This window comes from Pan troglodytes, chromosome 17, assembly GCF_028858775.2.
Source record: "Pan troglodytes isolate AG18354 chromosome 17, NHGRI_mPanTro3-v2.0_pri, whole genome shotgun sequence".
NCBI classification, from domain to species: domain Eukaryota; kingdom Metazoa; phylum Chordata; class Mammalia; order Primates; family Hominidae; genus Pan; species Pan troglodytes.
In genome coordinates, this window is record NC_072415.2 from 57180819 (window position 1) to 57195638 (window position 14820).

General features: G+C 40.3%; 1 protein-coding gene across 11 annotated transcripts in view; it reads right to left on the reverse strand.

The window, feature by feature from the left end:
- Nucleotides 1-3273: 3273 nt before the first annotated feature.
- Nucleotides 3274-14820, reverse strand: part of HDHD2 (haloacid dehalogenase like hydrolase domain containing 2) — a 43147-nt gene continuing 31600 nt past the window's right edge. For all 11 annotated transcript variants that reach the window (XM_001148863.6, XM_016933650.3, XM_016933651.3 and 8 more), the window contains 3 exons: nt 10996-11212; nt 8847-8910; nt 3274-4649 (listed from right to left, as the gene is read on the reverse strand). In XM_001148863.6, the coding sequence (XP_001148863.1) occupies nt 4546-4649; nt 8847-8910; nt 10996-11212 (385 nt within the window). In that variant the 3' untranslated portion in view covers nt 3274-4545. The remainder of the gene's footprint in view (nt 4650-8846; nt 8911-10995; nt 11213-14820) is intronic.

Genomic DNA, 14820 nt, shown 5'->3' on the forward strand with positions numbered 1-14820 from the left:
GCTTTGAGAAAAAGAGACCAACACATATGACTAACCTACTATGTTGAGTCTCTATGATTATTTTTTTAAAGTAGATTAGAAGTATATATCTAAGTTTACATAGGAGATTGGCCTGATAGCTGTTGGAGGAAAGTTAAATGTATTTTCTTCCAAAGCAGAGGTCACAGCCCAAAGACCTACAGAAACATGGAATGTAGTGGCAAATTAGGAGTAAGATGGATGTTAGGCAAAGCAGAGGTGGAGACGGTGGTGAGCTAGAGAGGGCCAGGGACTCTCTGACACAGTAATGACTGTGCTCCAATTGGACATGGAAATTTGGATCTAACATAAGCCAGTTCTTCCCATCTTCCTAGAAAACCCAGTGGTTGATTTGCATTAGAATCTCCTGGTGTTCAGATGTTGGCAATCAAGGTTAACTATATGCCTGTAGAATTCCCACGGCCTGCTCCCACTCACCTTTAAAAGCCTTCCTTGGCAGACCATACTTACCTAAAGTAACCGCATTCCTGTTGGCCTTCTTCTTCATCATTCATCAATCTCTCACTGTATTAGGTAGCTGTGTATAAATGCACGTGTTTCATCATTTGTTTGCTCCCTCCAAATGTAAGCTCCATGCCTGGAGTACTTTTTTTCACTGCCATTGAATGAAACATTATTTAAAATGGCGTAGGCCAAAGGCTATCTGAGCACTGTCTGTGACTACTACTCTCATGCATTTTGCTCACTGTTCATGATCTTAGAGGACTTACACAACCATTCTGAACGTGTCAGAGTCCTTGGTATTGTTATACATTTTTATATGTGTTAATTTCCCAACTAAAAGACACACATCTTAGGAGCCACAGCTGTATTCTCTCCATCTCCCTTATGCTTTACTCACAAAAAACATTAAATATCTGATTTTTTCAGGAAGATCAGCTAGTGAAACAAACAGGAGTTGAGCTGTGTATGACATAAAGAAAAGCACTGGAAAAAACATTCAAACTGTTTGAAACAAATGATTTCTGGTACTTTGGCACCCTCGTTACTGCTCCTTAAAGATAGCAACATGATTTGGGACAGGAGGCCTTGATGGCTGGTATAATACGGAAGTCACCAAAAGCCTTGTGCATTTAGGCTGAAAAAAGCTTTTGTGACTTATGTCAAATAAACATGATAAGGCAAACACAGCCCTCTGCAAACAACTGCTAACATCACAAAGGGATTATACTGCTTGAGGCGGTGTTTCAATGCAATAGGTTAGTGTCATTTAAAAAATTCTCTATTATAGGTGCCCAAGGACTTCAGTTTTATCCTACATGAACACACATTGATCCAAAAACCAATTGAACACAATCAGTGTAGGTGTTTTTAACTTCCCTGTCCAACACACTACTGTAAGTTCTAAAATGTGGGATTATGTGTGAAGTGACATATATTATCATTCCATGGGAATTTCTGACATCACGGCTAAAGGTAAAGTTTGATGGAATTGTCACTTAGAATGAGGTAGGTTATCCTCCTTTTCCTTTCCTAGCCATTACGATTAGCTCTCACAGATGCAGAACGTACGGTAGGCAGAGCTACTGCAACCTGTGGCTGACTCTGGAGGTGTGGGTGGAGGGGGTTGAATCTGTTTCCCCTGGACTGGAGCTCTGCCCTGCTCCACACTCCTGGCTCACAGCAGATGTGGGACACTCAACTCCCGACAATGGATGTTTTCTAATAACCTTTCCAGTCCCAAGGTGTCACATGGTCCCTTTTCTGGCCCAGGACAGGATTATAATAAAACTGATGCAAACACCATCCTTGAAATTAATACCAGATAGCCCTTTAAATGGGACAGCCAGAAAACGAAGCCTAAGAAACTTCAGTTACTAAACTTCCTCCATGAGGCCCAAGGCAGACTAACCAGCTGAGACTAACATGGATTGGAATGTTTATAAGTAAGATTTTTAGTTTTCTCATGAACCTTACTGTGGGCCGGTCAGTTAGCAAGTCCTATATAATGCTTGTTAAAGATCTCAAACTAAGATTTTCAGGGCTCACAGGGATAAAGTGGAATGGAAAAACGGAGAGAAGCCATTTCTCCCGGCTGAGTCCATCATGCTCAGGAGACTTTTACCCTCTTCACTTCCTGACCCATCAATGATGTTCCCTTCTTGGCTTTAGCTCTAACCTGTCTCCAGAGCATCTGATCCATTACTTCCAAGTGTTTATTTAATGGGGCCTCCCCTATGGGCAACCTTAAGACAAGTCTAAAATGAACATTTTCTCCTGCCCACTCAAAGCTATGCTTTCTAGCATTACATTCCTAAGATATTTAGTTTTTATTGGTTCAGTACCCATTTGAGTGCTTACCTGTGTTGCAGCAGATACAGGAAAGAATGATGAAACTCAAATTTAACCGGGTAGCAAAATTAAAATTTTTAAAAATGAGATGCAGCCCTGTCTAGTGGGGAGAAGAGCATGTGAAGACATAAGTACACTCTTCAAGTGCCACACGGACATGAAGGAGGGGACACCTTGCCCCATCCTGAAGTCAGGGACGACATCAGAGGACAGGAACGCCTCTGTGTGTATTCTTTTCCTTAGCTCTTCAACTGGAAAGGATCCTTGAGGCAAAATCTTTTTCTTAATATGCTTATTTCCCACCATAATCAGGGCACTCAGTGCACAGCAACTAGCAAACACTTGATAATGCTTGGGCCAAGGCATCACTGACCCAGGTGCCCAAGCAACAGGGCAAAATTGAAGGCAGCCCACCCACCAGGCACCACGCAGAGCTCTCTACCCACAGGCTGAGCTCTCTCTCTGTGCAGCTTTGCTCTGAGGAAGTCTAAATGTAGTAAAGAATATCCTTTTTTTAATCCTTAGGAAGACTTTCTCCACTGAGATAAATGTAAAGATAAATTCTACCAACCTTTTTCAGACTGTTAAATGTGGAGAGTCCTGCTTCATCATCATCATCATCACAAACGCACAGCACTTACCATTTGCCCAATGATATTCTAAGTACTTAATATATAGTTCATGCACGTAATGCTCACACCAACCGTATGTGGTGGGCATTATCATTATCCCCATTTTATAGATAAGGAAAGAAGGCATGAGAGGTGAGGTGACTTGCCCAAGGCCAGAGAGCTAATTTTGTGTTACCAGGATCCAGAGTATACTCTTAGCCACTCCGCTCATCCTTCTGATTTGGGGTGGTAGTCATATCACATCTGTCTTTTGCACTCTGGGATATATAAGTACTAAGATGAGGCATTTGCAAAAACAAAAACACAGTGCTCACCAAACTAACATTTATTTAGCTTTGTTCCCTCCCATCCAAGACTGCTGATCTCTAAACAAGCATCAAAACCCGAAGCTCATTAACATCAGAGTGAGCTTCAATAAGGTGAACACTACAATGATGTACAATTACATCCTAATAATTCAATGCCCAAGAGCCCTGTAAAACTATTGCAAGGCCCAGGATTCTCACAGTATGCAGATGCACTAGGAAAATCATTACCTATTTAGTCCCCTTCATTTTGGTGAGTTTAACATGAGAAGAATAATCCATGCTACAAGACGAGATTTCATTTTACAGCTGTAGTAACCAAGTGCATAAAAGCTTGAATCTGTCCCAATAGCTTCTAAAAAATTTTTCCCATAGTGTCAGAGGCAAAAATAATGAAATCTTGCAAATGTACAGTTAATAGGACCCTAGTGGACACTAACTTCAAAAATGCATGGTCTATAAGATATTATAAGGCTTGATTCTAGTTTCTGCACTGTTCCTGTTAATAACAATGTCTAATTAAAACATCTGTAAAATACTGATAGTTTTAATTTTACATAAAATTTCCAAAACAACTGTTACACAGTATAATAGGTATCTGCAATGAATAGGTTATTAATGGAAATATTAATTTAAATTAAAATCTGGTTCTAAATTTAAATTAGTCATCTCTGGCTAATGAAGAGAAAAAGAAGTCACCCGTGCTGGGAATACAGTAGAAAATTTAGTTTTCAACATCTGTTAAAGCAAATTCACTGTATCACTTGGGCTAAAGAACAATTCACTTTGTTGCTTTCTGTCTTCTCCATTTGGCACATCTGATGGATTTCACAGTTGAACTCAATATTACAACTACAGCCTAATGCACCTTTTAATACATTACTTTATAATTTAAAAACCACCATTCAACTTTCTTCACAGTCTGAAATCCCCCCTCCCTGTTTTCCAGTGAAGAGACAGCAGAGAACACTCTTCCCTGTGGTAGCTTTTCCCCCACAGCCCCGCCTAACCTGATGAGTATTTTAAAAGGAATGGCACAAAATCTCAGCTTTCTCTTTCTTTGGGTCTCATCTTCAGTTACAAAATAAAAGAGATTAGCAAGGCTTACTGGCTAGCCGCAATTCAATACCTTTCTTTCTAATTAATGCACAACAAAAGAGGGTTAAAAAGCGATCAGCACTGACTGGTGTCTACCGATGCTGGCACTGAGTTGGTAAGGGATTCATTCCAGACAATAAGAAGCTGCATTTCAAGTTGCTTCAGATGCACACATTGCTTCACAATAGGTGCTGCAGAATGTGGTCCACAGCATGAGGGAAACTCTCACAAGTTAAGTAAGGAGGTGGATTAATTTTTTCTTCATCTGATGCTCGATATTTCCCTGAAATGAAAGTAAAGCCAGTAAACACAAGCTGCCACCAGAATGCTAAATTAATCATACCCCATGAGCACCTGGGTCATCACAGCACCACCCTTACAGTTAAGACAGAATCAGGGGCTGCACATCTCCCAAATCACCTTTTTTTGAGGCTTCAGGATGTAAATGAGGCAATTCAAAGAAATGTCACATTCAGCCTTTCCCCAGGCCCTCTGGTCATTCACAATGGACAGCCACAGGTACTGGATCGTCTGACAGCTAAGATTCCCTTCACATGTTCACAGCTGATGAAATCATTTTCTTTCCCCTACCCTCAGCTCTAAAGATAGATTGGTGATTAAATTAATGCTTTAAAATGGAAGCCCAGACCCCAGAGGGCAGAGGACTCATCCGCTCCCAAAGGCAATTGGGAACAGGATGTGCTGCTGCCACGCAGGGATCCAGGCAGCCCGGGAGCCCAGCAGATGAGAACGCCCTGGGTTGGGGAGGAAAAGAGTGATGGATGCTCGCAGGCCAGGGGCCAGGCAGGACAGGCCACTTGGCATCAAGCAGCAGGCTCACTGCCTGACTCTTCCAACCGTGGAATTCAAGATGGCCTGCTGTTCTAGCACCTGGCACACAATTTAACACCTCAACACAGCAGAGGAACCATTCCACAGTGGGCACAAAGAGCTTTTACAAGTCAGAAGGTGCACAGTCCCTATTTAAAGACCCTTTAATGGGTCCCAGTGCCCTTCAGAAAGAATCCAAAATCTCTACTGCTGCTTACCAAGCCCTTTGTCATGCAGCCCCAGTGACCCTCTCACCTAAGCATGTGCTACTGGCTCACCAGGCTGCAGTCCCAGACTGGACCTGCTCTTCTGAGGGCCTACACATGTGCCATTCCCTTGTCATTCCATTATTCTCACCTGACTACCTCCTTCATGCTTCAGGTCAGACCCCACCTTCCCATCCAAATTAAACCCCCTCCCTGTTATTCACCTTGTTCTTTGCCTCCACAACATTTACAACAATTTGTAATTATGCATTTATTTGTTTAACATCTGTCTCACATTTAAGAAGACTAAGTTATTTGAGACAGGGGCTATATCTGTTATATGTCCCAATGTATTCCAAGTACCTAACATAGTGACTAGCACATAGTAACTATCCTATAAATATCTTTTTAAAGAATGAATGGAGGGAAGAAGAGAGGGGAGGGAGGAAATGCAGAACGCAGCTCCTGCCCTGTAGCCACCAGGGCTGCCTCTGCCCTTCACCTTTCTCCTTGCTCTCTCATCCCTTTGTGGTCTCTATTGTTGATTCTTCTGCTTTTCCCAGTTTTCTCTGCCTAAACTCAGCTCTTTCAACAACAGACCTACTGTTTTCTACAACTACTTTAAGAGGCTTTGCCAGACAAACACAAAGCCTGAAAAACCCTCTTTTCCACATCTTTGCATCATGGTGGAGAAGACGCTTCCTGTCTTATCTTACTGATTATAACTTCTTACAGGAAGGGAGCCAGCATCAAATGTACAAAGGTAATTAATATATACCTCATTCTCGTTAGCACCCTGAAGGCACCTGTCCATAGCATGGTCCCCGCAGCAAGCTCTACTGCCAGTTTTCTTCCCAAGCTTAAATATCATTAGTATAAACTCCTTCACAAGGTTTCTATTTGATCTTATGGGTAAGTTAATGACTAAATATTACTATATGACCTACTTTCTGGATCCAGTGGTCTAAGAGACAAATAAATAAGCTTCCTAGCCATGGAGTTAAAGGCTTTTGCTTAGTCTGGCTCTGCAAGTGGGGTTTCTACAAAATAGAAATTGACAAAAGTGGCTTAGGTATATGTTTTAGTTCTAGCACCTAGCACACAGCAGGGGCTCAATAACGTTCGTTGAGTGAATGGAGCTGCCTGCATTGCTCATGGCTGATTCACTCACTGCAGCAGCCTGTGCTTTCATGGATGGATAAATGATGAATGGAGGGAGAAAACAGGATGCTATGTTGATTATATATGAAGGCAAAGAAAGATCCTATTTTTTTTCTAGATGACTGTTTCACATGCTAAACAAATTCTGGTTAGGACTAGTCAAAAATCTTTAACAAATAATTGATCAAATTATATTGAGCATCTACCTTGTGCTACCCCTTTAGAAACAAAATTGCTCGAGATGATCCACAGAAAGCACTTATTATTGAATATGAATTAAAATATTTACGGTTATTTTCAACACTGGGAAGCCTAGCACTTGTCCACTGCACTGAGTTAAAATTTACCAATGAAGCTGGCTGTTCCACATGTTTTTAGAACAGTAGGGTTATTCATGATTTTTCTGACCAAAAATCAATGGTACAAATATGCCTGCTTCCAAGAGCTGTACTTAGTTGATTTACTAATTACACATTTTGGACTTGATTGTGTTATGCTGATGGCTTCTCAGAGACTAAACTGATGCCTGTGAAAGGCTGGTCACAATAAAATGCCAGTCACAATAGACGACAGAGCCAGTGGAGACCAGCTGCGGGAGCTGGGCCCATCAAGACACTGACAGAGGTACCATTTTGAAGCTCAGTGTAAATCCTTAATTACATGAGCTAAAAAAAAAAAAAAAAAAAAGAAAAGAAAAGAAAGAAAGAAATACTCATGGGAATAATACACAAGAGCAAAAATAGTTATCTAAGGATTTCTTCAATAATGAGAAAATAAAACAGCAAAAGGCAGGAATCTGAAAACAAAGATACATGGAGGCTGACGAGTGTGGCTACTTTTCAGACTTCATTTCATTCTTCCTCTTTTCTGCTTACATCACAGGGCTGTTATGTTCCTGGGAAGGTGATCATTTTGCCTGAGACATTCGAAAAAATCCACTGTGTTAATTCTAGAGTGACTGGTGTTACTATCTGCAAGGCTCCAATGGTTCACTTCAGGCCCCAGGCGCAAGCAGACAGTGTTTTCACTCTTTGTGCAGACCCTTGCCACATACTTCTTATTCAATTGTAGCTCCATCTACATTTCTTGTTTCTATTTGAAATTCAAAACAGATTTCAAGCAACCACATTTTCTTGAACAAACATCATAGTCACTTTTTCTAAAAAATTCCCCAGTTGTAACTCTTCTTTGACTTTATGTTTAAATATTCCCTTCTGTAAACAGCCTATTAAATAGTTTTACTACTATGATATGAAACCAGGCAAATGAGCTCACAGAGACATCTATGGAACCATTTATCTGCTATTTGATTTACAAGAGTCTGGTGATGATTCTTGGACAAGATTTCTGGCTGTCATGTGCTGTTAATTCCAAATGCAGCAGGTGCCATTTGGGGGCAGCATGCAGGGGAAGAAGGGCTTTTCATTTTAACGGTAACAGCTCATTAAGTTCCCAATGCAATAATATTCAGCCCCACTAACAGATCTTATGCCTGTTCTTTCTTTACCTCGAAAGGACTTTATCAGTCCCACTCTACACAGGATCATAAACTATGAGGGCGAGATGGGACCAGTCCAATCCCATCATTCTCACAGGGCCTGAAAAGGGGAAGAGCCTTGACCCGAGTCTCACACAGCTAGTTAGTGCAGAGCTGACCAGGACCCAAGGCACTTAACCAGTCTACGGTGGTCATAATACTGTATTAGTGAATCCTCCCCACTAAAGTCTTTCCTTTTTCCTAAATTTATTTGAGATACCACATAGAGTAAACCTAATTGTGCAGGAAATACTTCTTAACCTTTTGCTCACCACAAACGGTAAGTAAAGAGAAAAAAGAGTTTTTCAAATATTTTTGTAAAAGTTCAAACATTAACACAAAGAATCAGATCACTTAGCTGGCCAGTTTCCTAAAGAAATCAGTATTACAGGTATAGCCAGCACAAAAATAAAAGGTATTTTCACAGAGCACCACCATCCATGGTCCTTTGCTTCATCCCTCTGTGGTGAACTGTACATCCAGGAAATAATATAAATGCTGTAAACCAGGAATGGTTACCTCTGGGAAAGTATTAAAGTACCTCTGAGCCCTGATCTCCCTAGCTTTGTACAGCACGGGCCCTTCCCAATTGTTTCCTATAATCCTAAGCTGTTTTATTTTTGCTTTGTGGCAGAAAGAGAATAAAAGTGCCCAGGGCTCTGCCATTTCTGCAAAGATTGTTCTTTAAGCAACTGTGTATTCTACTATTCTGTTTTAGAAAATGCTTTATACAGAAGATACATACCAGTCTTTACTAAGATGCCCAGCATGCCGACATCTTGAGCCCCACCAACATCATCCCTGCAATCCTAGAAAAGCATAAAGAAAGCATTTAGTCCAGTGTCTTCAGTAAGCTAGCCAACAAACCTTACCAACTGATTTATTAGGCTAGGGTGTCCAACTGTAATGCCATGTTTTTTACTGAAATAGAAAAGAGAAGATGTAAAAGGTGAATCCACATGTAATACTCTGAGGAAGCATTCCAAATTGGGAAAGGGAAGTATCTCAGAGGTGGAAGGTATAGAATAGAGTAGTAATCCTGGTAACCAAACACAGAGAGCTGAGTTACAATTACAATTCTCTATGCTTTGCCACACCTACATCTATTTATCTCCCCATTAAACAGATCATGGAAAAATGCATTCTATCCATTTGGCAGTAAATAATACAGCTGCAGACAGGGAATGAGCTAGATTCAGAAGATAGCTTTTCTGTGGCCCACATAGTATGTTATCCTTACTTTCCATCCCATTGTCCTAACAGGTAGAATCAAGTTAAATCCAGATACTTAAACAGACTCTGACTGTCTGATGTTCACTTCACACTTGGGAATAACAGATCAGTCTGAAAAAGAAGCTCCTCTTTCTAATTATTATTCAAGATAAGGATAAATATACATCATCAACGATGATGAATGCAAGGTAATTAAAATTCCAAGGACTGAAAGAAAAATCAAAAAAATTAATCTTGCCACCTCATGTCTATAAGCAGGATTGATTCAGACCATGCCTGAAGAAAGTTTTTTTTTTTCCTTAAAAACCATTAATATTGTTCAACAACAGCCCTTGAAAATGAGTTTCAGAATGTCAAAATCCTGATTCAAGGTCCAACTTCAAACCATTTCTGTCACAGCTAAACTTGCCCTGTTGAAGAGTGGAGATGGGGGAGAGGAGATAGGGAGGTGGGAAAAAGAATGTGGACAATGAGACGGTAGGGGGCGGGGAACCGCCACTTTCCTGGATAACCAACAACCCTCCATGCAGCACAGCTGTTGCATCCCTTCCCACCTCTCATCCTGTCCCAGGGCCAGCAACTCCTGGGATAAAGAATTCTGAAGGCTCCAGCTCAGATAACCACTTTTTTAGACATATTTGTCTAGGAAAGGCAGCTAAAGGCTTGTCAAGAGGAACAGGTGTGACTCAAAAGATGGTTTCTCAAAATACTACTGAGCTCAGTGATTATCCTATTCAATTTTAGGTGAATGATTATAGAAACAGAAGATAAAATCAGGAGGACTGTGGTACACATTTCCACCATCACAAGTTAAAACAGCTAGGGAGGGAGTCCGGAGCTCAAGCTCTACTTCCAGCTGTGCTACTAATTAGCTATGGGAATTCAGGCTTGGTGATTCACCTCTTTGGGCTTCAGTTTCCCAGTCTATAAAATGAGGAGTTTTGGACCAGACATTTGTGACGATCCCTCCCAGCTTGACATGTTATTATTTAAAAATTGAAATATAATCCTGGCCACCAATTTACCATGTGGCAGTGTGCTTTCCAGCTGTCTTCCCATCGAGACACACATGGGAAATAACATTTGCCTAGTACACTGGGGTAAACTGACAAGGTGCTCACGGCCACAGGTGACCAGCCAGGGCCTCCAATCATCCCAGGCTCAGCCCTGCCACTCAAAGGGCTAAGGTGATCAATAGCTTTAGCTATTTGTGGCACACAGATAGAGAAGTTCTTCCATAAAGCATATGCTAAGGAAAAAAACAATAGTGGTAGAATTCTTTGGTATAGGTTCTCATTTGTGCAGCATTGTTTCTCAAAAAGACATTTAAAGCATTCAATTGACTTGCAATATAAATGGCTTTTGAACTATATATATAATATACAAATATATATATTATAGGAGTTAACTACATATATATATGTATCATAACACACAAATCTCCTATTACACTATGGAGAAATGTCAGAAATAATAAAAATTTCAGTTCTTTAGAAGAATACCACTAAACATCGACAGGAAACCTCATTTTATAGGTAGCCATTTATATACTGTCTACATTGTCAGTAACAGAATGTCCCCTTTCCTAAAGCAGTGTTTCTAAGCTGGCTCTCCCAGCACAACAGGTGAGCTGGGAGCACCTCCTGGGTTCTTCTACTTACATCTCCTATCATGACGGCCTCCTCAGGTTCACAGCCAGTGCCCCGCAATGCTTCCAAAAAGAACGTCTTCTCTGGTTTCCCCACGACTGTGGCTTTGGTATCTGTGGCATACTCTAAAGCAGTCACAAATGGTCCAGGCCCCAGGGCTAAGCCATCTTTCCTCTTGTAATACCTGGCTTTGTGGATTGCTATCAGAGGTGCTCCATCCAGGAGTAACCTAGAGAGAACAACAACAAAAAAAACAAATTGGCTAAAAGCAAGGCTTTTATGACTGGGAACGAATGTCAGACTTACAAAGTGGCTGTATTCACACCCACAGAAACAAATAGTTTCTTATTAACTTTTAATGACTTGCTGTCTTCTAATGAATTCACAAAGAACTGCTGGGAATTACACTCAGATACACTAAAGAAAGGTGATAGATTATTAAATTTGGGATTGCTTCAACCTTTTACCTTTAGTGGTTTCAGACACTACCCAAATCACCAGGGAAAGAGAATTAAGAGAACTAAAGCTAAATAAGACACTCCAGGGAAGAAGCTTAACTTAATGAGACAAGTTGTTTCAACCTTCCCCAATGGTAAGCAGGAGGCTCCTGAGCCTTTTACAATACTACACAATTGTTGCTGCAGTGACATTAACTCCTAAAATATCTGAACTCCTGTTTCCTCTACTCCAAAATGTAAGTTTCTTTTTAATTCAGAAATTTTTAATAAAGCGTTTTACAAAGAGTTTCTGCTTGCACTTTTACTTCTTTTACCTTTTGACTGCTTTCAACATTATTTTGCAAATCAGGCCATCTTTCCTGAAGAAAAAGATTTACGGGAGACCCTTCCCCATCAGGTCCCTTCCTTTGTCCTGATACAGGACGAAGAATACTCTCACATCAGACAAAAGGACATAAAGAGTTTTCCCATTATTTTGACAAGCAAATTCTACCTATAGCTAAGAATCCTCATTAGTAACTCAGGCAAAACAACAAGTCAAAAAGTCCCCAGAAATTTAATACTCATTTTCCAACACCCAACCTAAAACAACTGCCATCCATCACAATAATACAGCCTTTAGTCACATGGCAGAAGTACTCACGCACATATTATCATCTAATAGCATGCGGGACATGATATATTTCTTAAACTGCTTTTAACCAATGTAATAAATGATCTCACTAGCTTAATTTACTTTAAGTCATCTACTTAGTTAAAATATTTAGTATGTCCATCAAGGAAGAATTCATCATATCTTACCCTTCACAATTATGAGTAATTAAGCGCTCAACTATGAAACTGCTAAATTATTTTTGTCAGTGAGCATGGAAATGCCTTCCTGTGGGAGATGCAGAATTCAGACATTTATGATTAAATATTTTATTAAGTAAAAACCAATACTATTACAGGGCCTTACTGTTAGTTACTACAAGTTGCTCACAGCATTGGACAGATCCTTCAAATTTATTCACTAATATTAATACAAATTTATTTCTTAAAGCTGCTCTTGAAATACAACTATTAGGAAACCTGGCAAAGCCATTCTGTTGGCTTTAAAGACCTAGAGCTGACAGCAATGAGTTACTAACGGGTGACTTACCTATCTCTTCTCCTGTCACCCCACCCCCAAGCCCACTTATTTGCTACTCTACCACGGAACTAGAATTCTTTATGCAACAGACCTCAAAATTGCTTTCCACTTATATAGCCTAAACTGAAAACTCATTTGATTTAGCTTTGTTAATATTTTATCATATATTAACTGGGGATAAGACTTATCAGCTTGATTGATGTGCGTACTTAATTTCCAGGCAGTACTTTAGTGCCTTCCCTGGAAGAGGTGAAACTGTGGGTTCCTCTACACTTCTCTAAATGGGAACTGGTTCTACACTAGGCTGGAGAAGTGTTATACATCTCTCAGGGAAGCAGTTCTTCCTTCTACTGTTCTTCTCTGCATAGCATAAGCTTTACCGAATCTTTGAAGAGCCAAGGCATATTGAGGATGGACTGAAAAGTAACTGTTTTCTAGGACACAGATTAAAAGATCTTTTATAGTTAAACATTTTAAAAAATATCAGAGCCACCCCAATACTTGGAGTATTTTTATACTTACTAGACAGGGCAACAAAAGGTTGGCTGTGACTATGGCTTGTCCCCCCAAAATTTATCTGTTGGGAAATTAATTCCCAATGCAACAGTGTTGAGACGGGGGCCTTTAAGCGGTGACTAGGTCACAAGAGCTCCACCGTTAATGAAGAAATAGGTTAGTTATTGCAGAAGTGGGTTCCTGATCAAAAGGATGAGTTTGGTCCCCTTCCCTCTCTTGTGTGCGTGCTCTCTTGACCTTCTGCCTTCTACCACAGGATGATGTAGCAAAAGGCCTTCACCCAGTGCAGGCCCTTCAACCTTGAACTTCCTAGCCTCCACAACTATAAGAAATAACTCTGTTCTTTATAAATTACCTAGTCTCAGGTATTGTTATAGCAGCACAAAATGTAAAAAGATAGTTGTTTTTAATACAGAGATAGTATGTCAGCAGAAAATCTGAAAATTTTGTCTAACTATAAGCCTATTGGAGGCCAGGCACAGTGGCTCATGCCTGTAATCCCAGCACTTTGGGAGACCAAGATGGGAGGCTCACTTGAGGCCAGGATTCCAGACCAGCCAGAGAGACTCCATCTCTAAAAATAATATATATGTAAATATTATAAGAAATAATTATGCAACTTGCTTTATTGTGATACTTATTTTATTGCAGTGGTCTGCAACCAACTCCAAAATATCTCATAGACATGCCTGTATTTGGAAGAATACTAGATTGGTTTTTGGGTTCTGGGTTTTTGCTTCTGCAATAAAGCAAGTCACATAATTATTTCTTACAATTATAATAATTACATATATATAATTATATTTTAAAGGCACAAAGAAGGCCTAATTCAAAAATTTCTGGCTATAAATTCCATGTAGGTGAATAAATAAAGTGTAAAAAATCCTAGCCCAGGGAGCAGGGATACCATATAAAAATCTCAGGCAGAGCAGCAAGAGAAAGCTGAAGGAGTGATTTAAATTTAGAGCCACACAATTCCTCAAAGCCCTAGAACCAGAAATACCATCTGACCCAGTAATCCCATTAGATTACCCAAAGGAATATAGATCATTCTAGTATAAAGATACATGCATGCATATGTTCACTGCAGCATTAGTCACAAAAGAAAAGACATGAAATCAACCCAAATGCCCGTCAGTGATAGACTGGAGAAAGAAAATGTGGTACACATACACCATGGAATACTATGCAGCAATAAAAAGGAATTAGGTCATGCCCTTTGCAGGGACATGGATGGAGCTAGAAGCCATTACCCTCAGCAAACCAAACACTACATGTTCTCACTTATAAGTGGGAGCCGAGCAATGAGAAGACATGGACACAGGGAGGAGAACAACACAGACTCCGGCCTGTTGGGACTGCAGGGGAGGGAGACCATCAGGAAAAATAGCTAATGCCTACCGGGCTTAATACCTAGGTGATGGGTTGATAGGTGCAGCAAATCTTCATGGCACACGTTTACCTATGTAACAACTCTGCACATCCTGTACTTGTACCCCGGAATTTAAAATAAATTTAGAGCCACAGAATATTACTGAAAGAGACCCAAAGGAACATCAAGTCCAACATGCCCCATTTTACAGATGAGATCATCTGAGATGCTGGCACCAATCAAGGAGAGCTAGAACCAGTGCTGGAAGCTGGAACCTGAAAAACAATCTGGGATTCTTCCAAATACAGGGATATGTATGAGATATTTTGGATTCAGCTGCAGACCATTGCAATACAGCA